Consider the following 27,191-nt stretch of genomic DNA (forward strand, 5'->3'; position numbering starts at 1 on the left):
GAGCCCGAAGTTGAGAACTTTCACTTTCGCTTCTTCTTCCTCGACACGTCACGTGTTCGTGGTTGGATCGCGTCATATCCAGCACAGGCGCCTCTCTTCAGAACAATTTGGTCCACGTTTTAACTGAAATACTGGGAAACAACTGGAGTTCGTCTGACAGATGTTCGTTTTTGGGTGCGGAATCAAACTGGGTCAACTTTTTGATCTATAGGATCCCCTCTGGTTCAAAGTGTCCCTATAGGATATTGACAGTACTGACCTTTTGGGGGCTGCACACACCTCTTAATGGTGACGGCACCAACGGAGCTGATCCAGTTGTCATCAGCTGGCCAGTCTGACTCCAGCTCATTAGGGGAAATTTGCTGATCTGGAGGAGAAGCTTTCAAAACTGGGGGGAAAATGACTGTAATTTTGGAATCAGCGTGCCAATTTTATTTTTAATCAGAAGAATTAAATAAAAAAACCTCAACAGGATATTTTCAAATTGTTCCCCAGTGTAACTTCACCTGAAATTGTGGACTCCAGAATATCACCATTAAATCCATTTAATCACTTAATAGCTGTGGAATTTGAGCCGTGAGAAAAATATCTCTCCATCATGATTTCCAGAATGTTTCATCAATATCTGAGATTCTTCGAAAGCTTCGCTGGTGTTGGGTTTTTATTGCTTCTGCTTCATTTTCAGGCGCAGTTCTTTTATTTTTAAATCAAATCAAATCATCTTTATTTGTAATGTCTGTTGTAGTCAAACTTGGTGCTATGCAGAATCCCAGGGCCTGATCCCTAACAATCAACAGGAAAATCTCCCCAGGAAGAACAGGAAGAAACCTTGAGCAGGACCAGGCTCATATGGGGGGGGGGGACTCCTGCTGATGGGGGGGTGGGTAGGGAGAGAGGAGGAGAAGGGGGAGGACAGGTAGAGGAGAGACAAGGCAGACATCATTCAGTTCATTTTAAAACGCGCTACATTATATATTTTGAATAGCTGGTGCTGGTAATCGGAAGGATAAAACTATTCTGTAAAAATTTATGTTTAGCTTTGTGAAATTGTGTCGTATAGGTCAAATAAGAAAACAAGATCAACTGCTGAACCAGAGCAATTTATTTTTAACGTGTTAATCTCCACAAAGAAAGAAAAACAACAAACAACAAGTTTATAGTGGTCCAATAATACGCTATAGTCATACACCAGTACATTTAACAATAACTCATGTTTTCCACCTGCTTTTCCATCTTCAGTGGGAATAATCCAGGGCGTTCTGGGCTTGAACAAAGGTATTAAAAGCTGGCTGAATGTCTGAGGTGACTGAAGGACACACTTGGGCTTTTCTCAATAGAGAAGGGGCACGGCACAGTGCAGCAGGTTCTCATCTTTAAATTTACTGTATTCATGGGAGATTTATTTGGTCATTTTGCTTCTTTTTATTTCCTATTTCCCACATTTATTCATAGTTTTTATTAGATTGCAATAAATCCTATAACATTGAACAGACTGACTAAAGTCAAATGACCTGCGGTTCCCACCGATAGCCGTCATTCTGATGGGTTTTTGCTGGCTGCAGCTGAAATATTCCAATGCTCCATGTCACAGAGACAGTAAATACTAAACCCTAAAGATTCTGAAGGCATTCTGTAAAATAGTAACGTATAATACAGACATTTGAAGAGACAATTAAGAGAATGTTTTCATGCTTATAAGAGTGGCCGAGGAGCCATTTAGAACTTTATAAAGATGCATTGTGTGATACCAGGAACTAATTTAACTTCAAGGTGAAGCTGCTTCTGCTTTGTTTGTTTAATTTGTGGACGCTGCAATGGAGATAAAGAATTGAAAGAATGACCACTGGAGGGGGTATTGCTACCTGACATGATCCACTCGCTTGATTTAAACGCCGATGTCCGGCCCCAAAAATCTTTACTTACTGGAACTTCCTGCAGTTCCTCACAGCTGGAATCAGGCGACGTCGCCCCTCATCTGAGGTGTTGTACTGCTGCAGGTCCAGCTCATCCAGAACCTCCTCTGACATCTGCAGCAGGTAGGCCAGAGCTGAACAGTGGATCTCTGACAGTTCCCTCTTTGATATCTCCCCTGACTTCAGGAACTCTTGGATCTCCTGATGGACTGACTGATCCTTAATCTCCATCAGACAGTGGAAGATGTTGATGCTTCTGTCTGGGGAGATTTCATCACTGTTCACCTCCTTCAGGTTGTTGAGGACCTTCTGGATGGTTTTTGGGTGGCTGTTCCTCTGATCCAACAGTCCTCCCAAGATCCTCTGATTGGACTCCAGAGAGAGACCATGAAGGCAGCGAACAAACAAGTCCAGGTGGCCATTTTTACTTTCAAGAGATTTCATTAGTTCTCTCCTGAGGAAGTCATCAAGAGATGTGGCTGGATCATTATTTGTAAACAACTCAGCAAACCGGAAAAAGTCGTTTGGTTTCGAACATTTTAGGAACTGATTTATACCGCTGTGTCTTTCCTGGTGTAACGGTGGAACATGTAGACGGCAGCCAGAAACTCCTGAACGCTCAGATGAACAAAGCAGTAGACTGATTTCTGGAAGAGCGCCGAGGCCAGAGAGCCACAGCTGATCTCTGATAAATTGCAGTCCCACAGCCTGGAAAAGGAATAAATGGGGCAAATAAAAACACATTTCTAAATATGAAAATGAAGAGAAAAGCAGAAAATGTAAAGAAATTTAGAAAAGACCAACAGAGGCCTCCTGACCTGAGCGTCTCCAGTCTGCAGTTTGGATGCATCATTGCAGAAGACAGTAACTTTGCTCCGGCATCTGTCAGGCTTTGGTTCTCGCTTAAGCTCAGCTCCCGTAGATGAGAAGGGTTTGACGTCATTGCTGAGGCCACAACTTCCCAATGACTCTTTGAAAGAAAACTATCAGACAGTCTGTTGTGTATGAAACAAAAATAGTGAGTCAAACTTTGGGATTTCTCATCAACTTATCTGAGAATCTACCTCAACACAAATGTAGCTCATTTCCTGGAAAAGCTAAATTCAACACCGTAGAGCAACAGTTTGAACGACCATCAGATCTGAAATGCAACTGAATTATTCTCAACATCTGTCTTATTTTAGAACAGCTCATAATTACTCAATATTTAAAATGATTGTAGCAAATGGTTTAAAGAAACGTGCATCTTTTTATCTGTCTATTGGCTCTTTGGATATTTTGCATTTCATCCAATTTGTACGATTGTGCGTCAAGTCTTAATTCAGCGATCCGATCGATGACATCAGAGTCTCTGGTTGCATCGATTGCCCTCAGCTTCTGTTATATCTGCCTGTTTCCCTTCAAATCATTTTCACTGCACCTTTTGTTGCTAGTGATGAAGTTGCCACCTAACGGGTGTGGAAAGGGTCAAACAACTTTGTGGGTCACATAAAGGCTCCAAACGGAACCGCCACAAAGACCTAAAACACCCATTTAAACCAACGAGGCCGGCTGGTTTTACATTGAACAAATGAAGCAAAATAGTCACGTGTCATTAGTTAAAATGTGTTTTTCTGTTGTTTTAAATACGATGTATACAAACAAACAAAAGTTATTTAATGACATGACAGTAATTTCATGATAGTCAGTTCACTTGTGGCTCCTATTATTCCTGCCTTATGTTGGTTTGTCTGGATTGACCTTTGAACTTATATCCAGCCAGTGTTGAACATTTCTGGATGAATTGTTGTTTTTTTAATTTATGGACGCTGCAATGGAGATAAAGAATTGAAGGAATGACCACTGGAGGGGGTATTGCTACCTGACATGATCCACTTGCTTGATTTAAACGCCGATGTCCGGCCCCAAAAATCTTTACTTACTCGGCCTTCCTGCAGTTCCTCACAGCTGAGGAAGCGCACAAACAAGTCCAGGTGGCCATTTTCACTTTTGAGAGACTTCATTAGTGCTCTCCCGAGGAAGTCATCAAGAAATGTGACTGGATCGTAATTTGTAAACAACCATGAAAACCTGGTGAAGAAGAGGGCCCATCGTGCCTGTCGGGAGTTGAGTCTCTTAGCAGTTCGGATGTACTCCAGGTTCTTGTGATCTGTCCAAACTAAGAAGGGCTGCTTAGTCCCTTCAAGCCAGTGTTGCCACTCCTCTAGGGCCAGCTTGACAGCCAGAAGCTCCCGATTGCCAATGTCATAATTTCTCTCGGCCGGTGAAAGACGCCGAGAGAAGAAAGCACATGGATGGAGTTTCTGGTCACCTGCTGCTCGCTGAGACAGGACTGCACCCACTCCAACATCGGAAGCACCCACCTCCACAACGAACTTGTTCAATCTCCGGGACCTGGAGCATGGGTGCTGAGCTGAACCGGTTCTTCAGGGTCTGGAAAGCAGAGTCTGCAGCGTGGGACCAGCGGAAGGGACTCTTGGGGGAGGTCAACATGGTGAGGGGAGCAGCAATGGAGCTGTAGTTCCGGATGAAGCGTCGATAAAAGTTTGCAAAACCCGGGAAACGCTGCAGTTGCTTACGGGTCTCCGGAACTGGCCAGGACTTTACTGCCTCCACCTTAGCAGGATCCTTCTCCAAGCGTCCCTCGGCCACAATGTAGCCAAGAAAGGCCACCGACTGGGTGTGGAACTCACATTTCTCAACCTTGACGAACAGCGAATTCTCCAGGAGACGCTGCAACACCGTCCTGACATGGTGAATGTGATCCTCAAGGCAGGTGGAGAAGATAAGAATGTCGTCCAAGTAGACAAACACATATTTGTTGATCATGTCCCGGAGGACATCATTCACCAAGGCTTGGAAGACAGTGGGGGCATTGGTGAGACCGAATGGCATCACCAAATATTCATAATGTCCAGTGGGGGTGTTGAAGGCCGTCTTCCACTCGTCCCTCTCACTGATGCGTATGAGGTGGTAGGCATTACGAAGGTCAAGCTTGGTGAAGATCTTGGCCCCTTGAAGTAGCTCATAGGCAGAGTAAATGAGTCGTAGGGGGTACCGGTTCTTGATAGTGATGTCGTTGAGACCCCGGTAATCGATGCAAGGGCGCAGGGTAGCAGCAGCAGCAACAGTAGCAGCAACAGTAGCAGCAGAGCAGCAGCAGCAGCAGTAGTAGCAGCAGTAGTAGTAGCAGCAGCAGCAGTAGTAGCAGCAGTAGCAGCAGAGCAGCAGCAGCAGCAGTAGTAGCAACGCAGCAGTAGCAGCAGCAGTAGTAGCAGCAGTAGTAGCAGCAGTAGTAGCAGCAGCAGCAGTAGTAGCAGCAGTAGCAGCAGCAGCAGTAGTAGTAGCAACGCAGCAGTAGTAGCAGCAGCAGCAGCAGCAGTAGCAGCAGCAGCAGTAGTAGTAGCAACGCAGCAGTAGCAGCAGCAGTAGTAGCAGCAGCAGCAGTAGTAGCAGCAGTAGCAGTAGCAGTAGTAGCAGCAGCAGCAGTAGTAGCAGCAGCAGCAGTAGTAGCAGCAGTAGCAACGCAGCAGTAGCAGCAGCAGTAGTAGCAGCAGTAGCAGCAGCAGCAGCAGTAGCAGCAGCAGCAGTAGTAGCAGTAGTAGCAGCAGAGCAGCAGCAGTAGTAGCAGCAGCAGTAGCAGCAGCATCTCCATGAAAAAGATGCAAATGGAAACATTTGACGCCGTTACCATGACAGATGGCCCGCTAAGGGGAAAGCGAGCGGTGGGGGTGCACGTGAGGCGGGGGGGCTGCTTCTATGTGCGCTGCATTAGCCCACGTCAACACACTCCAGGCTAAAACAAACAGGAAGTGCATGCAAATGAAGCTCGTGAGGAGCTGCCAGGAGGCAGCAAAGAAGAAATAAACAAATCTGTGAGGAATAAAAAGGTGATTTGAGTGAAGCTTCCTGCCAGCAGGTTGTGGGTTCGCTTCCTGGTCTGTGACGTGTGCCGTCCTAACGTCCTTCATTGCTCCAGAAGGACTTCATGTGCGTGGACGCGAGGGAAGGGCAAGCAGGGACGAGACGGCGTCCAAGATAAAAGACTTCAAAGGTAACGGAAGCACCGAGTCTTCAGAGGACACTCATTTGTCCAGGGTGGGAGGAGCCAAGTGTGGACACGTGGACATCTGCTCGGTTAAAAGCCAGAACCTTTCAACCTCCTCAGGGTTATTATGAGGGAGGACGGAGCGGACAGGCCGGTGTCCCACTCCTCCAGCGTCCCACCTTCCTTTGAACTAACGTGCGCTAACTAGCAACTAGCAACCCTCCGCTGTGAGGAACTTCATTGGGACTGGAAACAATCAGCGGGAGTGTCGTACGTAATGGGCTCCAGCTCCGCGCTAATCGCTAATGAGAAAACTGCTGAGGAGCCAAAGGGGGGAGGAGGCGGCTGGGGGGGAAGGATACGAGGAAGGATACGAGGAAGGATACGAGGAAGAGGAGCTCGGAGAGGTGACGCCTAAGCTCTCGTTCATCATCACAACATGCATCAACCGGGTAATGGCCGGGCTCCATCCTCCACATCCCATAATAACTGACCCCTGTGACGGGGGTGGCCCACAGCAGCTCAGGGGTGGGGCGGAGCCTAAAGTAGCTCTGCTCAGCACAAATCCATGCTGGGGAAGGAGGGCAGCAGCTGCCCAGACGGCTCCATGGCGATGAGGTTTCATGGTCACACTGTGACTATTGGATGTTTAACTGGCAGGAGTGCTTTAAACAGGCTCGTTACTCGGCTCTTTTATGGGCTCCATACGTTTCCATCACCATCGGCGGCGATCGGGTCTGGTTCAGGTGCGCCGTGCAGGTCTCACTATCCTTTACCTTCACTTCCTGTTTCCCTGGCAAAGAGGCCGTGGATTATTGATGCCTCCCAACCCCCCCCCCCCCCCCCAGCCAAAGGAAAGGTCAAAAGATCAAAGGAAAGGTCAAAAGATTAAAGCAGAGGTCACACTATTAAAGGCAGGGTCAAAATATTAAAGCAGATTTAAAAAAAGATCAAAGCAAAGGTCAAAAGATCAACAGAAAGGTCAAAAGATCGACAGAAAGGTCAAAAAATCAAAGAAAAGGTCAAAATGTCAAAGAAAAAGATCAACAGAACAACAGAAAGGTTAAAAGATCAAAGACAAAGTCAAAAGATCAAAGTTAAGGTACGCTTTAAAGGTGTGTAATGACACAGAGAGGCCGAGCGGCACCTGCCATGGTGGCTAACATCCTGTGACAGCAGCCCCCCCCCCTCAACTCAATTGTTCTTTTCTTAAATAAAATATGAATCTGTCCAGAATAATAAAGTTTCAAGTCAGAATGTTTCATATCAGAGACCAAAATCCAACATCTCGTGTCTCTAAACGCTTTGCTCAGGATTCAGAGTCCAAAGCATAATTAGCAAGGCAGCATTAATATTTCAGAGCTTTTTAGATTAGATGATTAATTTTATTCAAAAGTATAATGAAGAAGAAGACGGTGAAGTTTAGGAAGACTTTAATGAGACTAAGTGCCTTCAGCTGAATCATGTTTGCAGCTAAATGCTAATGCTAGCCTGCTAACGTGATCCTCCTGCTTCGTGTAGCAAATACACCAATCTTCACGCCTCCCTGCCAGCCTGGGCAGGAGCTGAGCTGGTTAGCTGGTTTCAGCTAAACCCCACCGTGGTTGTCACCTGACAGGTGGAGGTGGGGCCCCATGAACTGGCCCCACACCTCTTTCTGGATAGGTCCCCGCTGGTCCCCCGCTGGTCCCCCCACTAGTCCCCCATTGGTCCCCCGTTGGTCCCCCGCTGGTCCCAGACTGGTCCCCCGTTGGTCCCCCACTGGTCCCCCGTTGGTCCCCCACTGGTCCCCCATTGGTCCCCCGTTGGTCCTCCGTTGGTCCCCCATTGGTCCCCCACTGGTCCTTCGCTGGTTCCCAGTTGGTCCCCCATTGGTCCCCCACTGGTCCTTCGCTGGTTCCCCGTTAATCCTGCGTTGGTCCCCCATTGGCCCCCCATTGGTCCCCCACTGGTCCGCCGTTGCTCCCCCGTTAATTAGATTAGATTAGATTAGATTAGATTCAACTTTATTGTTATTGCACATGTACAGGTACAGAGCAACAAAATGCAGTTTAGCATCTAACCAGAAGTGCAAAAGAAGCAGCAAGTGAGGATAATAACTAATAAATACAGTATGGCGGTTATTTTACAATCGTTTACCGGGTTGTGCTATAAACATATTTTACAGATGGTGTTTACATTAAATGCCTTGGACTATAAGTGCAGGAGCTATTTAGCTATTTACATAAGATAGAGGAGATGTGCAAATTATAAATTACGTGTATACAGATACAGATGATAAAGTGCATGAGTGCGCAGGACAGGTTTAAACAGTAGCTACATTGGTTACTAAGCTAGTGAGTTGTTGTGTAAACTGCTGTAGTGTAGTGAGGTGTGGAGTGTGTAAGGGTCAGCAGGAGTTCAACAGGGACACCGCTCTGGGGAAGAAGCTGTTCCTCAGTCTACTGGTCCGAGTCCTGAGGGTTCTGTAGCGCCTCCCAGAGGGCAGGAGGGAAAATAGTCTGTGGTGGGTGGGGGTGGGAGGAGTCCTTGAGTATGCTGCGTGCTCGATGCAGGCAGCGCTTCCTCTGGACATCTCCGATGGCAGGGAGTGTAGTCCTTGTGATGCGTTGGGCAGTTTTCACCACCCTCTGCAAGGCCTTGTGCTCAGCGATAGTGCAGCTTCCATACCAGACTGACACGCAGTTGGTCAGGATGCTTTCTATCGCACAGCGATAGAAGTTCACCAGGACAGCCGAGGATAGCTGGTTCTTCCTCAGTGTCCTCAGGAAGAAGAGGCGCTGGTGAGCCTTCTTGATGATGCTGGAGGTGTTTGTGGTCCAGGACAGGTTCTCTGAGATGTGGGTCCCCAGGAACTTGAAGCTGGAGACACGCTCGACAGCCATCCCGTTGATGTGGCTGGGGTCCTGTGTGCCTCCTCTTGCCTTCCTGAAGTCCACGATGAGCTCCTTGGTCTTGCTGGTGTTGAGGACCAAGTTGTTGTTAGCGCACCATGTGGTCAGGCGCTCTACCTCCTCTCTGTAGGCTGTCTCGTCGTTGTTGCTGATGAGACCGATCACCGTTGTGTCGTCTGCAAACTTGATGATGGAGTTGGATCCATGTACAGGTCTGCAGTCGTGGGTGATAGAGAGTAGAGGAACGGGCTCAGCACACAGCCTTGTGGCACACCGTGCTGAGTGTGATGGTGGTGGAGCGGCTGTGACCTGACCTAACATGCTGTGGTCTGTCGGTCAGGAAGTCCAGAGTCCAGTTGCAGAGGGAGGGGTTGATGCCCAGGTCTCCAAGTTTGGTGATCAGCTTGGAGGGGACGACGGTGTTGAAAGCTGAGCTGAAGTCAGCAAACAGCAATCGTGCATAAGTGTTCGTGTTGTCCAGGTGTGTGAGCACAGAGTGCAGTGCTATGGAGACTGCATCATCTATGCTCCTGTTGCTGCGGTAGGCAAACTGGTGTGGATCGAGTGTGGTTGTGAGGCAGTCCTTCAGGTGAGCCAGGACCAGCCACTCGAAGCACTTCATAATGATGGGGGTGAGTGCTACCGGGCGGTAGTCATTGAGGCAGGTTGGTCTGGAATGCTTCGGAACTGGGACGATAGTTGTGGCCTTGAAGCAAGACAGGACCACTGCGTGGGCGAGGGACAGATTGAAGATGTCCGTAAAAATCCCGGCGAGCTGTTCTGCGCATGCCCTGAGCACACGTCCAGGGATGCCATCAGGACCAGCAGCCTTGCGTGGGTTGATCCGGCTGAGGGCTGTGTAGACGGCGGTAGATGATAGTGTGATGGGTTGGTGGTCTGCTGGGAGAGGGGTCCTAGTGGCGGTGTCCTTTTCGAAGCGAGCATAGAAGGTATTAAGCTCGTTCAGGAAGGCGGTGTCCATGACTGTGGGGCTGGAGTTGTTGGGTTTGTAGTCGGTGATGGCCTGGATGCCTTGCCACATACGCCTGGGGTCAGAGCTGGAAAAGTGACCCTCAATCTTGCGTTTGTAGGTGTGCTTGGCCTTTTTGATGCCCCTCCTCAGGTTAGCCCTGGCTGTGCTGTAGGCCTGGGCTTCTCCTGATCTGAAGGCAGTGTTGCGCGCCTTCAGCAGGAGCCGCACCTCCTTGTTCATCCATGGCTTCTGATTGGGGTATGTGGTGATCCGCTTCGTGGTGGTTATGCTGTTGATGGTGGTGGTGATGTGGTCCAGAACAGTGGAGGTGAAATTGTCAATGTCGGTGTGTGTGTGTGAGCCACAGCTGCCCTGGGGCGTAAACATACTCCAGTCCGTGTGTTGAAACCTGTCCTGGAGTACGGAGTCTGCTCCCGCCGGCCACACTTGATGGTCTTCATTGATGGCCTGACGCGGTTGATGAGGGGTGAATACTTGGGGGTGAGGAACAAAGAAAGGTGGTCTGATTGTCCTAGGTGGGGGAGGGGTGTTGCCGTATAGGCACCAGCCATGTTTGTGTAGACATGGTCCAGAGTTTTGTTTCCTCTTGTATTGCAGGAAACATGTTGGTGGAATTTTGGAAGCACAGTTTTTAAGTTTGAATGATTGAAGTCACCCGCAACAACAAATGCAGCCTCCGGGTGGGCGGACTGTTGTTGGCTAATAGCCGCATGAAGTTCATTCATCGCAAGAGTGGCATTAGCATCCGGGGGAATGTAAGCTGCTGTTATGATGACGGATGTGAATTCCCGAGGCAGATAAAACGGTCTACATTTAACCATTAAAAACTCCACATTGGCTGAGCAGTGTCTCTCAGAGTCGCGGAGTCGGTGCACCAGTTAATCCCGCGTTGGTCCCCGTTGGTCCGCCGTAGGTCCCCCGTTGGTCCCCCGTAGGTCCTCCATTGGTCCCCCACTGGTCCGCCGTTGGGTACCCCATTAATCCCGCGTTGGTCCTCCCAATGGTCTCCCGTTGGTCCCCCATTGGTCCCCGTTGGTCCCCCGTTAGTCCCGCGTTGGTCCCCCATTGGCCCCCCATTCGTCCCCACTGGTCCGCTGTTGGTCCCCCATTAATCCCGTGTTGGTCCTCCCAATGGTCTCCCATTGGTCCCCCATTGGTCCCCCATTAGTCCCCCGTTGGTCCCCCATTGGTCTCCTGTTGGTCCCCCGTTGGTCCCCCGTTAATCCCGCGTTGGTCCCCCATTGGCCCCGCGTTGGTCCCCCATTGGCCCCCCATTGGTCCCCCACTGGTCCGCCGTTGGTCCCCCATTAATCCCGCGTTGGTCCTCCCAATGGTCTCCCGTTGGTCCCCCATTGGTCCCCCGTTGGTCCCCCATTGGTCTCCTGTTGGTCCCCCGTTGGTCCCCCGTTAATCCCGCGTTGGTCCCCCATTGGCCCCGCGTTGGTCCCCCATTGCCCCGCGTTGGTCCCCCATTGGCCTCGCATTGGTCCCCCATTGGTCCGCCGTTGGTCCCCCATTAATCCCGCGTTGGTCCCTCTGTTGGGTTGGTCCCCCATTGGTCTCCCGTTGGTCCCCCACTGGTCCCCCGTTGACGATGAGGGGGGAGGACCTTTCTTGGCCTGACAATCCTGCCGCAGCTCTGGCAGTAAAGGATCCGATATCCTCACTAGAGCCCATCAGAACCCATAATCACGAGATTAGGGACACGTCCCCCCCCGGCGCCACCAGCCGTCTTCTGGCTCCCGGAAGGTCTCCTGTCGGCGCTCGCGCAGCATTGGAGCGACAGAAGGGGCTGAGGACGGGACCAGATGGCGGTGGTCCTCCAGGCACAGTGTTGCTACAGGGGGGAAGAGGGGGACACAATACGGGAATAACATCTCGGAATAACATCTCGGAATAACATCCAAGCAGAGTCTTCTCATGGACACTCACTTTCTAGAAGAGAGACAGAAGAAAGAGTGAGGAGGTCAAACCAGGCTGCGGTTCCGTTCGTCACCGCCAGGGGGCAGCAGAGGGCCTAAAGGTGACGTGGATCGCTGCACAGTTGCTCGCGCCTCCATCAAAGGTCCAGCGCAGCAGATGGACCCCCCCCCCCCCCCACACACACACACACACACACACACACACACACAGGCAGCGTGTGTCCCCCCCCCCACAGGCGAATCACCTCTTTGAGGGGGGAACTTTGGTCTTGACTTCAACACTCAGCAGAGCGTCTCCATGGCGACCGCTTCACCACGTGCTTTATTATTTAGGGTTTGATCGGAGTCGCATCCCAACAACGATCCAGATGAAGAGTTCGCGATTGTCCCGCTCACGCGCGGCCCTCAGACGTCCTGCCGCTTGACAAACACTGTCCCCCAGTGGTGAGAGGAGGAACTTCACCCACGTTTCTGCTCTTCCTGTCCTGAGCCTGGTCCTGGTCCTGGTCGTGTTAGCTTCAAACGACCTGAAACACGAGAAACACAAATGAGGCAAAGACAACAGTTTTGAATTTTACTTGCAAGGAGAACGGAGAGATGTGCTCAGTTCCAGATCTCCAACTCGTTCTGACGCACACCTCCCGCCATCCTTCTTTTATTGAGATTAGGAGGTCCCTAGTTACAGAAGTCAAATGTGTCTAAGGGGGGGCACAAGATAGCAGGTCCCAAACAAAGCAAAAGACTGTGAGTCATAATGGTGAGATTATACGTAGGCCTTCACTGATTTGATTAGCTTAGCTCGCACACAGCACATTCTTCCATAGCAGACAGATTAAAAGAACTCCTCCTGGGTCATGCCCTAACCCTAACCCACCTCCTGGGTCAGTGTCAGGCCCTAACTAACCCTAACCCCCTCCTGGGTCAGTGTCAGGCCCTAACCCTAACCCAGCTCCTGGGTCATTGTCAGGACCTAACCCTAACCCACCTCCTGAGTCAGGCCCTAACCCTAACCCAGCTCCTGGGTCAGGCCCTAACCCTAACCCAGCTCCTGGGTCAGGCCCTAACCCTAACCCACCTCCTGGGTCATTGTCAGGCCCTAACCCTAACCCAACCAGCTCCTGGGTCAGGCCCTAACCCTAACCCAGCTCCTGGGTCAGGCTCTAACCCTAACTCACCTCCTGGGTCATTGTCAGGCCCTAACCCTAACCCAGCTCCTGGGTCGGCCCTAACCCTAACCCACCTCCTGGGTCAGGCCCTGACCCTAACTCAGCTCCTGGGTCAGGCCCTAACCCTAACCCAGCTCCTGGGTCATTGTCAGGCCCTAACCCTAACCCAGCTCCTGGGTCAGGCCCTAACCCTAACCCAGCTCCTGGGTCAGGCCCTAACCCTAACCCAGCTCCTGGGTCATTGTCAGGCCCTAACCCTAACCCAGCTCCTGGGTCAGGCCCTAACCCTAACCCAGCTCCTGGGTCAGGCCCTGACCCTAACCCAGCTCCTGGGTCAGGCCCTAACCCTAACCCAGCTCCTGGGTCAGGCCCTGACCCTAACTCAGCTCCTGGGTCAGGCCCTAACCCTAACCCAGCTCCTGGGTCAGGCCCTGACCCTAACCCAGCTCCTGGGTCAGGCCCTAACCCTAACCCAGCTCCTGGGTCAGGCCCTGACCCTAACCCAGCTCCTGGGTCAGGCCCTGACCCTAACCCACCTCCTGGGTCATTGTCAGGCCCTAACCCTAACCCAGCTCCTGGGTCATTGTCAGGCCCTAACCCTAACCCACCTCCTGGGTCAGGCCGTAACCCTAACCCACCTCCTGGGTCAGGCCCTAACCCTAACCCAGCTCCTGGGTCAGGCCCTAACCCTAACCCACCTCCTGGGTCAGGCCCTAACCCTAACCCAGCTCCTGGGTCAGGCCCTAACCCTAACCCAGCTCCTGGGTCAGGCCCTAACCCTAACCCACCTCCTGGGTCATGCCCTAACCCTAACCCAGCTCCTGGGTCATTGTCAGGCCCTAACCCTAACCCAGCTCCTGGGTCAGGCCCTGACCCTAACCCACCTCCTGGGTCAGGCCCTAACCCTAACCCAGCTCCTGGGTCAGGCCCTGACCCTAACCCAGCTCCTTGACCAGAGAAGTTCGAGGTGACACATCAAGCATCATGAACATGAAGCATTAGCAAATAATAAGAAACATTAAGTGATGAGGAACAATATAACAGGAATAAAGAATATAACAAGGTGAAAGCAAATAAGAGAGAACTTTAATATAATGGATCTAACATTTCCCTCCTGTTTATCACATATTTGCTTCAAATTCTCAGCCATTTAACAACCTCTTCCAGGAGATTTTCAAAGTCCTGTTTATGAACACAAATACATTTACACTCTGGAAAATTAGCTCAATTCCCTCACAGTCTTCAGAGTCTGTAGTCAAATCCGGCTCTTGTCTGCTGATTAAGGGATACAACTCGTCCATTCGGTTTTCCATGGGAGCGACAGCTGTGGTGATAAGGCGGTTAATAAGAGAACGCAGGCAGGGAACACAACCATCCACACAAGGTCAGGATTGCAGCAAAAACAGCTCCAGAAATCAGGATAGATGGAACCAATGTCTTATACTTCCCAAACACATTCATCCATCCGTCCCACATCGCGGTCTTTGCTCCTGAGTGCTCCTTCATCTTGCTGTTCAGGGTGTGAAGGCCTTCTATGGCCAGTGTGAGACTCCCATCCAACGCAGTGTTGTTAGGAATGAAGGTGCAACATTGATCTCTGAACACAGCACACACACACACACACCACCTTTCTCAGCTAACAACATATCCACTGCGATCCTGTTCTGGAATGCCATAAGGGAAGTAGCCGACAGTTGGCTATGAACAGCCTCAAAACCGCTCTGAGTCCAATTTCCTAAACGTTGAACATTGTAATGGATGTAGTTGATCCTGTCTACGTTCTTATTTATTGTACACCACCAACAGATAGAAGATTCAAAGCCAGCAGCTACTTGATCCACTAATTTATGCTCATCTGGAACACCGCGTGGAACACCGATAGCATCAATACATGTAGGAACATTATACGTAGGAACATTTTCAGATTGCCATGCAGATCTTTTATTACGACGCCACTGTTCAGGCATAAATCCATGCCTGTGAGTGACTAATTGATCAGCCGACATAGGGAAAAACAGAAATTAGCATAAGAAGTGTTTTTAAGCACATAGTCCTGTAGCTCTCATAGGCAACGTATCAAACAGTCTCTCATCCCCACACCACCACCAGAAATAAAATAAATAACAGAGACACAACTTCAGAACCTTATAATGCATGCATGAGCAGCAGGGTGCAACAAATGAACAAGCGATTAAAGAGGTGCTAAAGACGTGAAGCTAAAATAACAGAGCTGTTGAGCTTCAGGTGAATGAAAAGCTTCCAGGTCAAATACAGCATAAGAGCTGCCCTGCTGCTAGTTACAGGCCATGGATAATCTTTCCATGCTGCAGCGTTGTTTCTACCCAGGATGCTAGCTCTGCTAAGGCTGGTGAAAGGAACTGTCACGGTTGTGCTCGCATTTGATGGCAGACACACCTGTGGTGCTATGGAAGGAACGCTGCTGCAGTCACATTGGTCCTTTAGGTGGTTATTTACACTTTGCTTGCCATGCCATATTTTGGTAACGTTCAATCTTAGACCTGGGGGTTTCCAGAGGTATAATACAAATAAAAACACGCATATGAAGAAAAAAACACTCCAAAACATTTAATTGCATTCTGTAGCCACTTGGGAGTCATTTGAACTTAACCTTGTATAACTATTATGTTTATCAGGAATACTATGATTACAGCTAGCACCGAGCCTAGCATACTACAGCATCAGCCAATCCTCTGGATTTCTCTCTCTTTTAAAAAAAATTATCTTTTGTTTATTTTACCCGCTGCTGTCCTTGTGATGTTTATGAAATTGGTACACTATTGGTACACATCTATGGACCATAACCTGTTGAAGTAGCCCCCCTAAGTGAGTCGGCGGCTCTCTGACCTTCACTGACTTTCGGGTCTACCCAGACTCTACTCGTCTAAGTCCACCCTATTATCAGACTTTGCATCACCTTCCCGGTCGGAGTTTCCAACAGAAATGACCTTCTTGCAGTGAGTGAGGTGCACCCAGGTTGATCTTTCAGCTATTTTAGCAGCAGTAGGTGTAGACAAAAGAACTTGGTCAGGTCCTTCCCACTCAGGTGAATACCAGTGTTTCTTTTTACGCTCCTCACTAGGACCCAGTCGCCTGGCTCCACCGTTCTGTTGGGAGACAGAGGGCGTCTCGGTTTCATGACCTTGCTTTTGTTTTTTCTAACATTCTTCTCATGTAATCAGCTAGATTAGACTCATCATTTGTCTCCCAGTAGTTTGTGAACTGAGGAAGCCTGTACGGTCTTCCAAATAAGACCTCATAAGGAGTTAGGCCTGCGGTGCTTGTAATGTTTATATAGAGCTTAGCCAAATCAACACATTGTCCACGGTCTCCCCGTCTCTTCCATGCATCTCTTCAGTCTGTTTTTAATAGTGCCATTAGTTCTTTCAACTAATCCTGCGCTCTGAGGATGATAGGAGCAATGGTGATTTAAATCAATATGAAACATAACACTGATCTTTTTAACAACTTGATTTACAAAATGAGTACCATTATCACAGTAATTTTTTTCGGGATCCCATATCTGGGTATGATATCTTTGCAGAGTGCTTTAGCAACTGTTAGCGCATCTGGGTTTTTTGTTGGAAATAGTTCTATCCATTTTGAAAATGCATCTATTATGACTAGACAGTATTTTTCCCTTCACTTTTATTTAATTCTATGAAGTCCATATGTATAGTTTGGAATGGATATTGGGGAGCAGGAAATTTTCCTCTCCTTGGTCTCAGATTTCCTTGTGAATTGTGTCTCGCACACGTCAGACATGTTCTACAAATTTTTTTTGAATAAGAATTACCGTATTGGCCCGAATATAAGACGATCCCCTCTTTTTCAAGGCTCAAGTTTGAAAAAAGTAAGTAATTTTAAGCAAAGTAATTTTACTGTAAAATAATTACAGTACACCTGAAACAAATGATTATAACAATATATTTGAGAGAAAAAGCATGTTATTTTGCCTCATTCAAATCATGCAAAAACTGTCTATCACATCTTAATATCTGAACATTTAAATATGTAAACTAAAGTGCAATCACATTTGTAAATGAACGGCTTCTGGTTTTTGAAATGTAAATAAACCAATCTACTGTGATAAAACAACAAAATTGCAATAACTGCATTAACCATCAAAGTGAAGTCTAACTGTAGCTGTAGTCTTGAAACAAATCTGAATAAGGAAAAACATTGCGTTAAAATAATGCAAACTGGTTTAAACTTGAGAGTCGCTGAGCTCTGTCATGTCAGAACATACTCTCCCCACAACATCATCTCTGGCTCCTCCCACAGCACGTCATCCTCACTGCCCCAGGGCATTTGATAGCAACATTTCTTAAACCCGTGGATGATGCTCTTTGGGGAAACTGCATCCCACGTGGAGGATCCACTCACAGAGCAAACGTACCGGAGGCTTCTGGATCTCTCCTGTCGGTGTGAGTGCGTGATCACCAGACAGGAGCCACTCTGTGGATTTCTTTGGCAGATTGTCTTTGAATGGTTTGTTGACCACAACATCCAACACCTGCAGCTGACTTGTTATTCCCCCCCGGAATGATCACCAAGTCGCCGTTCATCGCCTTCACTTGTTTTTTGACTGGATCAGACAAGTGTCCACAAAATGCATCCAAAATCCGCATGTTCCTCTTTTTTTCTGAGTCCCCACGTCGTCTGCCCCACACAACCTTGAGCCAGTCCACTACAAGCTCGGTCTCCATCCAGCCCTTTTCCTGGGCACGTACAATAATGCCAGCTGGCATCGCCTCCTTAGGCACTGTCTTACGCTTTAAAACCACATACGGAGGGAGCTTGGTTCCGTCTGCGAGGCAGGCTAACATGACGGTAACGCGGCTCTTCTCATTTCCAGTGGATTTTATAATAACAGATTTCTCACCTTTCTCGTGTACAGTGACAGGTGTTGGCATGTCAAAAACACAGGTGTCTGATCAGCATTGCCAACCTGATCCAGTGGGTGAGAGTGCTTTTCCTTAAGTTGATCACATAGCGCTGAGAGGAGACAACAGCTCTCCAGAGTCAGAGGGCAGGCGCTGGGCTAGACTTGTTCTGCGTCGCAGCGTTAGTCCGTTACGCCGCGTCATTCTTTTCCACCAGCCGAGGCTCGCTCTGAACTCAGCCGTGGGAATGTTTAGCTCTTCGGCTATTTCCACGGCCTTGAGCTGAATGACAGCTCTGCTGATGGGCGTCCCGTCCTTTTTCTTTCTCGTCCACGTACGCGCACACCCTCCCGTCGAGCTCTTGGAAGCGGCCGCTCTGAGGACCACGGAAAGCTTTTCTCTGACTGTGAGCATTTTTTAGGCCATCTTTTTGAGCTCTCCATCTCCGTACATTACACTCCGTGACACCATATTTCACAGCCGCTTTGCAATTGTTTGAAGACTCCGCCTCATTTATCACCATCATCTTGAAGTTTGCATCATAACTTCTCCTCAGCTGCCGGTTAACCTGGCCGATCTTCGACCCACTTCTCCAGATTGTCGCTACGTTTCTATTTTCTGTTAATCTCTTCTCTTATTTTCTTCTCTTTTCTTTCTATTTTTTATTTTTCTTCTTATGCTACCGCTATTTTTATTTTTATTCTTCGTGACAGGGGTTCGCTTTGGCCTGGGGAGTTAAGTTCAGCATTCGCACGTGATGACTCCTGTGGTGAAGATCATAAACAACAGCAAAGATATCTGGCGCCATCTAGCGTTGTGAATGGGTATAATGTCTAGACCCCGAATGTAAGACGACCCCCACTTTTTCAGTCTTATTTCAATGCAAAAATCCATAGGTTGTATAATGCTGCTGTATCTGTCCTACCGTCCCTCCTGTTGAGACATGTGTTACCATGGCTCAATATAGCGGCCCATTTACACAGATTTTTTGGTAGGATAGGTTTTGCTGCTGGTCATACATAGATGTCTTCTTTAAGGTTGCACACAGCCAGGGCTTTTTCCATCCCCATCGTTTCTCTGGGGGAAATGTTGCATTTCTTTATCTTAATAACAGCAAATCTTTAGTTTGTTCTGTAGGAGCTCCATATGTTTAGTGTCAAAGACTTCTTAGATTGTGTTCATTGCTGGCACATAAAGAAAAATGCTTTGATTTTACTAAAGTGACACAAACCCATCTCAACACTGTTTTTTATATCCTCTATATTATTGTGCGTAGTCTGTGTAACTGTTGTGCTTTATTTCTGCTGGCTTCTTTAATGGGATGTAAACCAGCCTGACATAATACCAGTTGAGTACTTTATTTGATGTTGCCAAAGGTTTAAAAACAGCCTGACAGAATAAGAAATTGTGAAAATTTAGAGGATGAATTATACCTGGTGGTATCTGATCTTGAATGGCAAATTTTAGAGTATTTTATAGGGAAGTGAAATAATGTTTGGACCTCTTATCAGGCAAAGAGAAAGTTGTTAAGAACTGCTCTAAAAACACCACCTCAGGGGGACTATATCCAAATCTCTCCGTTTACTGATGGGGCGTTGAAACGTCAATACGCGGATTCATACATTTAGAACTGGACGTTGCACCAGAACTGGAAGCGCGGACCGATACATTTTTAACAGCGGTCCTGCTTCAGTCCTCCGGGGCTTAATAACAAAATACAAAAAATACGAAAATTTTAATTTTGGAAACATTGTTGTCGGTTGTTCAACTTGCCGGCTTTCGCAAAATTGCTAAATACGCGCTAGCATGCATGTTTTAAGCTATCGTAGCGGTATGTTTTACCATGCCCGCGCCCTATAATCCGGAGCGCCTGATGTATGTGTTAAATACAGAAACAGCAGCCGTAACTGAGGCTGCACCTTTTAATACGGTGCGCCCTTTGGTCGCGAACATACGGTATATAGAACATAGGGCACGTTTGTGCGTGATATCACTCCGCGTCTGCGCAACGACCACAACCTCCTATCTTTAGTATTGCTGCGCCAACTGGTGGTCTTTTGGGTTGAGGATAACGGTGATCTATATGTACCTATATGTAGCTATAGCCTCATTGGCCTCCACTCCAGCCACTCCTGGTAGTTCCTCAAAAACACTGAGTTTCTAGTGGATGCACAATCTGTGGAAGCCATAGAAACTTCTGAAGAGCCAAAGTTCCTGCAACAAAAATATAGTCCCCAATTAGGTTGTTTTGTTATCACACGACCCCGTCCCCATTATCTTAAGAGAATATAAAAGAATGAGTGGAGACAGAAGAGAGAATGAGACGTTTTTGGTGCGTGTCGCTCTTGATTTAGTGTTTATTTTTGCAGTAAACTTAAAGGAGGCCTTTTCACTTTATGTTTGATTCCATTTAAGCTGATATTCCATTCTTGACATCTTTAAATTTACAGTATTCATGGGAATTTTATTTGGTCATTTTGCTTCATTTTATTTCCTATTTCCCACATTTATTCATAGTTTTTATTAGATTGTGAAGAGAATTATTATATCTTGTTAGCATCTTTTATCTTGTTAGCATGTGTTATACTATATGTTTTTGTTTTCTGTTACAGTTAGTTTAGAAGTTAGGGATAGTATATAATCTTTAGTAGGAATAAACATAAGCAAGTCAGTTGACCCTTCCTTGACATGAATGTTGTTTGGACGGTTGGGGCCAGGAGGAGACAGTCAGACGGAAAGTGGTAGACCCCCATCGTAAAATATGACAGCATAGTTTACTGGTGTTGATAAGTTCCTTGGCAGGAATATGACCTCGGACCTGGACATCTGGGGAAGATAATGGAGAAGAAGGACCGCACCAACACCAAAGGAGGCTGGAAGAAGAAGGTGGGTCACCCAAGAAGAAGGACTGGATTGGACTGAATTAGCATCAATAATTTACATGTCTTTCTATAAAGGACTGGGTCGGGATAGTTAGGTTGTCAGACATCATGCCCTGACTATTGATTCTGTTGTTGCTAGGGTTATGAACTGGCCCAGAGCTCTGTATATTTGTATCTTGAATTGGTTCTATTTGCTAAATACATTGTGAAATTGGCATTTGTTACTTGAAGTCTTCATTTAAAGAACACGCGGATTAGCAGAGACACATGAGAGTATTGCAATCCAACAAGTGCAATAAATCCTATAACATTGAACAGATTGACTAAAGTCAAATGAGCTGCGGTTCCCACCGATAGCCGTCATTCTGATGGGTTTTTGCTGGCTGCAGCTGAAATATTCCAATGCTCCATGTCAGAGACAGTAAATACTAAACCCTAAAGATTCAGAAGGCATGATGTAAAATAGTAACGTATAATACAGACATTTGAAGAGACAATTAAGAGAATGTTTCCATGCTTATAAGAGTGGCCGAGGAGCCATTTAGAACTTTATAAAGATGCATTGTGTGATACCAGGAACTAATTTAACTTCAAGGCGAAGCTGCTTCTGCTTTGTCGACCATCGACTGATCTCCTGAAAGTCCACCACCGCTTTTTAAAAACTGAATTCTTCATCTATGGAGGGAGTAGACGGCAGATGTTTCCACAGATGTTCTTCACCAGTGGTCAGTGAGTGATGCAGCAGATGAGCGGGAGTTGACTGGCTTCAACCAGAAATGTCTCAATGTCTCCAGCCCATAGTGTGGATTCTTTACGAGATCAGACAGCAGCTTCACTCCTGAATCCTGCAGCTGGTTCCCACTCAGGTCCAGTTCTCTGAGATGGGAGGGATTGGACCTCAGCGCCGAGGCCAGAGAGCCACAGCTGATCTCTGATAAGCTGCAGTAGTTTAATCTGAAAAATGCAGGATAAGGTTATACGGTGCAGGTCTGCATGTATCTGCGTCAGTACTAAACCTACGTTAGTTCTTAGTTGGGTCAGACCTGAATTCACAATATTACAAGGAATTTTTTTAATGTGGTGCATCACAGCAGTGTTGAGAACAGCCTCACTTCACCATCTTAGCAGCTGGTATATAGGTAGAAAAATGAAGACTGACCTGAGCCTCTCCAGTTTACAGTTTGGACTCTCCAGTCCAGAACAGAGCCGCTTCACTCCTGAATCCTTCAACGTGTTGGAGCTCAGGTCCAGAACCCTCAGATGGGAGAGGTTGGACTTCAGAGCTGAGGCCACAGAATCACAGCTGGTCTCTGATAAACTGCAGCCCCTTAGACTAAAATAACAATTATTTTGAGAGAAGACAAATAAAAATCAACATGTACCAGAGCAAAACACAGCTTACAAGCAACAAACCTCTGGTCCTGCACCGGCTTATCTGCCGTATGTTCCTATTTTGGGTTCTTTCAGGGCGGTTGGACAAGATCTACACCGTATGTAAAGTGTGTGTAGGTCAAAATACCTTCCAAGTTTGTGAAACCACATTTCTCAACAGCACTCAACTCTTGTCAGGAGTTGGGACAAAGCGACCCACTCCTGATAGCTTGCGGGCGATGCTGCAGCGACCCTGCAATCCCTACACTCTCTGGTGAAACCAAATCAAAGGTTTTAGACACTGCTGGATGCTGGAAGGGTGGCTATAGTCTGGACGCATCGTTCCCCTGACTGCACATTTCTCCAACAATGATTGGCAGCTGGTGTCACTTGTTCTCCAGATGAGAGAAGGAAAGAGAGCCCCCCCACAGTGTGTTTGATTGCCCCACTGCAAGCTCAATGCTGCCAGAAAACATTGCAGGAGCATCAATTCCCCTCAGGGCATCAACAAGGACCTCAGGAAAAGGTGCAGCTGCCACCTACTAGAGACAAGCACACTGAGCTGAGATTCAAAGCCCTCTCCTCCCAAGAGAAGAGCTTGTTTGTTGGAGGCTCTTCTGGGCGATACCTGGTGCCACAGCTCCAGCTCAGCCCGTCTCTGGAGCTGAGGTGGAGCTTAGCAAGTTTCATGGTTCTCCACCACTTCCTCTCGCTGAGGACCTTCTCAGCTGGTGGTTTCTGCTCCACCTTCCAAGTTGAGCAGGTGATACTTCTGCATTCCTGCCACCAGTGTCTCTGCAGAAAGAGTCTTCTCTACTGTTTTATATTATATTGTATAAAATTAGGATTTTTGGCTGATGTCTTAGATGTTGTTGACTAAGAGCAGGTTTTTCTTTAATAACATAGAAAGATTCGATGAGAAGAGCAAATGTATTATTTTATGAGCTACTTCCACTACTATTATATACACATACTTCCATATTGTCTTAGATTGCAAGCTGCATTTATTGCATCGTTCATAGAAAGTCATATTTGTGAGGAGAAAAACTCAAATAAGGTCATTTTCTTTAATGACCATTACAAAAGAAGGAGGCGATGAACAAACAAATTTATCTAAAAATGTGTGAAAACTTATGGATGGAAACCTTTTTAAAATGGTTGCATTGTGTAGAATCGGTGTAGAATCAACTTGTTGACTTCTGATTTGGACTCCAATGGAAGTGAGGTGCAACAATTGTGGATGCTGAAAGCTTCAGATCTTCATGAAGGTTTCTGTGGTTGGACTGACCTGCTGCCCCTTTAAGAGGGAGGCAGGTTTGGGCTTCTGGCTGGAATGAAGCCACCTAAGATGAGAATAACTGCAGGCTTTCGGTACCAAGGTTTAACAGGGCGCTCACTTCACACTTGGGCTTTTCTCTGTTTGGGATGGCTTTTCTCAGTAGAGAAGGGGCATGGCACACTGCAGCAGCTTTCTTTTTGGGGTTTCTAGTTTTCCTTCTGATCTTTAAAAGACAGGAAGAACCATTTTTGATTGGTCTGAATGTTTGGGCGGTTTTGTGGCCAGCCTAAAATAAAACAAGACAAATCTACAACTGATACTTCCTTTCTAGTCATTGATGACCATCCTCACATGGGACAGATTTCCACAACCAATTTAATACTGCAAATCTGTCCTGTGTGGTCTTTTTTCTGAGAACTGTAACACTACGTTTATAACAAAGATCAAACATGGAAACATTTATTATCTAACTAGTTACACCTGGGAAAGTACTGGATCATCTCTGACTGACCTGAGCGTCTCCAGCTTACAGAGAGGATCCTGGAGAAAACCACAGAACAGCTTCACTCCTGGATCCTTCAGCTGGTTCCCACTCAGGTCCAGAACCCTCAGATGGGAGGGATTGGACCTCAGCGCCGAGGCCAGAGAGTCACAGCTGTTCTTTGATAAACTGCGGCTGCTCAGTCTGGGTCAGGAATCATGGCAAGAAATGATCTCTTATTGGAGGAAAAGTCATATTACACTTGCTCAAAATCATTATTTTATTTTATTTCATTATTTAATCAGGGCCCTTGGAGTCAGGAGAGCTCTGCCCCCCACTGATAAACTGGGATATTACAGCAACAACATAGTTAAAAAGTATCTATAAAATTGACTTTCAATGGCTCATTTATATTCATACTACACTTCTCTTCTCCAAAAGTCAATGGAGTTTATCTTGAAGCCTTTCATTGTTTAGTTGTTATGTCGAAGATAAAAGAAAGCTGACCTGAGAGTCTCCAGCTCACAGAGAGGATCCTGGAGAAAACCACAGAGCTGCTTCACTCCTGGATCCTTCAGCTGGTTATCACTCAGGTCCAGAACCCTCAGATGGGAGGGATTGGACCTCAGCGCTGAGGCCAGAGAGCCACAGCTGATCTCTGATAACCTGCAGCCACTCAGTCTGGAAAAGGAATAAATGGGGCAAATAAAAACACATTTCTAAATCTGAAAATGAAGAGAAAAGCAGAAAATGTAAAGAAATTTAGAAAAGACCAACAGAGGCCTCCTGACCTGAGCGTCTCCAGTCTGCAGTTTGGATGCATCATTGCAGAAGACAGTAACTTTACGTCGGCATCTGTCAGGCTTTGGTTCTTGCTTAAGCTCAGCTCCCGTAGATGAGAAGGGTTTGACGTCATTGCTGAGGCCACAACTTCCCAATCACTCGTTGAAAGAACACTACCAGACAGTCTGTTGTGTATGAAACAAAAATTTGGGATTTCTAATCAACTCATCTGAGAATCTACCTCAACACAAATGTAGCTCATTTCCTGGAAAAGCTAAATTCAACACCGTAGAGCAACAGTTTGAACGACCATCAGATCTGAAATGCAACTGAATTATTCTCAACATTTGTCTTATTTTAGAACAGCTCATAATTACTCAATATTTAAAATGATTGTAGCAAATGGTTTAAAGAAACGTGCATCTTTTTATCTGTCTATCGGCTCTTTGGATATTTTGCATTTCATCCAATTTGTACGATCGTGCGTCAAGTCTTAATTCAGCGATCCGATCGATGACATCAGAGTCTCTGGTTGCATCGATTGCCCTCAGCTTCTGTTATATCTGCCTGTTTCCCTTCAAATCATTTTCACTGCACCTTTTGTTGCTAGTGATGAAGTTGCCACCTAACGGGTGTGGAAAGGGTCAAACAACTTTGTGGGTCACATAAAGGCTCCAAACGGAACCGCCACAAAGACCTAAAACACCCATTTAAACCAACGAGGCCGGCTGGTTTTACGTTGAACAAATGAAGCAAAATAGTCACGAGTCATTAGTTAAAATGTGTTTTTCTGTTGTTAGAATACGATGTATACAAACAAACAAAAGTTATTTAATGACATGACAGTAATTTCATGATAGTCAGTTAACTTGTGGCTCCTATTATTCCTGCCTTATGTTGGTTTGTCTGGATTGACCTTTGAACTTATATCCAGCCAGTGTTGAACATTTCTGCATGAATTGTTGTTTTTCTTTTTTTATTTATGGACGCTGCAATGGAGATAAAGAATTGAAGGAATGACCACTGGAGGGGGTATTGCTACCTGACATGATCCACTCGCTTGATTTAAACGCCGATGTCCGGCCCCAAAAATCTTTACTTACACGACCTTCCTGCAGTTCCTCACAGCTGGAATCAGGCGACGTCGTCCCTCCACTGAGGTGTTGTACTGCCGCAGGTCCAGCTCATCCAGAACCTCCTCTGACATCTGCAGCAGGTAGGCCAGAGCTGAACAGTGGATCTCTGACAGTCTCCTCTCTGATTTCTTCTCTGACTTCAGGAACTCTTGGATCTCCTGATGGACTGACTGATCCTTCATCTCCATCAGACAGAGGAAGATGTTGATGCTTCTGTCTGGGGAGAATTCATCACTGTTCACCTCCTTCAGGTTGTTGAGGACCTCCTGGATGGTTTCTGGGCGGCTGTTCCTCTGATCCAACAGTCCACCCAAGATCCTCTGATTAGACTCCAGAGAGAGACCATGAAGGAAGCGAACAAACAAGTCCAGGTGGCCATTTTTACTTTGGAGAGATTTCATTAGTGCTCTCCTGAGGAAGTCATCAAGAGATGTGGCTGGTTCAGAATATTTTAGGAACTGATTTATAACCGCTGTGTCTTTCCTGGTGTAACAGTGGAACATGTAGACGGCAGCCAGAAACTCCTGAATGCTCAGATGAACAAAGCAGTAGACTGATTTCTGGAAGATCACACTCTCTCTTTTGAAGATCTCTGTACAAACTCCTGAGTACACCGACACCTCGGAGACGTCCAGTCCACATCGCTCCAGGTCTTCTGAGTAGAACATGATGTTTCCTTTCTCCAGATGTTCAAACGCCAGCCGACCCAACTTCAGAAGGAGCTCTTTATCAGCCTCAGACAGTTTCCCTGGTCTCTGCTTTCCTCCATACTTCTGCTTCTTCCTCTTTATCTGAACCCTCAGGAAGTGTGAGTAGAGGTCAGTCAGGGTTTTGGGCAGCTCTCCTCTCTGGTCTCTGGTCATCATGTCCTCCAGAACTATAGCAGTGATCCAGCAGAAAACTGGGATCAGACACATGATGTGGAGGCTCCTGGAGGCCTTGATGTGTGAGATGATTCTCTTGGACAGATCTTCATCACTGAACCTCCTCCTGAAGTACTCCTCCTTCTGGGAGTCAGTGAAGCCTCGTACTTCTGTGATCCTGTCAACACACGAGGGAGGAATCTGATAGGCTGCTGCAGGTCTGGAGGTGATCCAGATGAGAGCTGAGGGAAGCAGGTTCCCCTGGATGAGGTTCACCAGAACCACGTCAACTGACAATACTTGTGTGACATCAGAGATGACCTGATGGTTGTTGAAACCCAGTGAAAATCTGCTTTCATCCAGGCCATCAAAGATGAACAGAAGTTTCCAGACAGTCAGATCTTCTGCTCTGATCTTCTGTAATGTTGGATGGAAAACATGAAGCAGTGAGAGAAGACTGTGCTGCTCATCTCTGATCAAGTTCAGCTCCCTGCATGAGAGCGGAAGCACCAGACTGATGTCTTGGTTCTCCAAACCTTCTGCCCAGTCCAGACT

The 27,191-nt window shown here is 47.1% G+C and overlaps 2 protein-coding genes across 2 annotated transcripts in view; both read right to left on the bottom strand.

The window, feature by feature from the left end:
* Positions 1-27,191, bottom strand: part of LOC130525977 (uncharacterized) — a 242,442-nt gene that overhangs the window by 134,873 nt on the left and 80,378 nt on the right. Inside the window, 1 exon segment of the mRNA XM_057033300.1 lies at positions 24,362-24,535. Within this exon segment, the coding sequence (XP_056889280.1) occupies positions 24,362-24,535 (174 nt within the window).
* LOC130525978 (uncharacterized) lies at positions 7,951-10,694 on the bottom strand. Its single transcript, XM_057033301.1, has 2 exons — positions 9,170-10,694; positions 7,951-9,069 (listed from the first exon to the last, which is right to left on the bottom strand). Exons 1-2 carry the CDS (start codon positions 10,213-10,215, stop codon positions 8,403-8,405), a joined length of 1,713 nt encoding a protein of 570 aa, XP_056889281.1. The 5' UTR covers positions 10,216-10,694; the 3' UTR covers positions 7,951-8,402.

This window comes from Takifugu flavidus, chromosome 5 (genome assembly GCF_003711565.1).
Source record: "Takifugu flavidus isolate HTHZ2018 chromosome 5, ASM371156v2, whole genome shotgun sequence".
Lineage (NCBI taxonomy): Eukaryota > Metazoa > Chordata > Actinopteri > Tetraodontiformes > Tetraodontidae > Takifugu > Takifugu flavidus.

What these genes read in the sequence shown, in the direction of transcription:
- LOC130525978 (XM_057033301.1), bottom strand. Translation starts at nt 10,215, where the DNA reads ATGTTTACGCCCCAGGGCAGCTGTGGCTCACACACACACACCGACATT. An exon ending in GACAGACCACAGCATGTTAG is followed by an intron (nt 9,070 to 9,169) that starts GTCAGGTCACAG and finishes CCACGACTGCAG; the next exon opens with ACCTGTACATGGATCCAACT.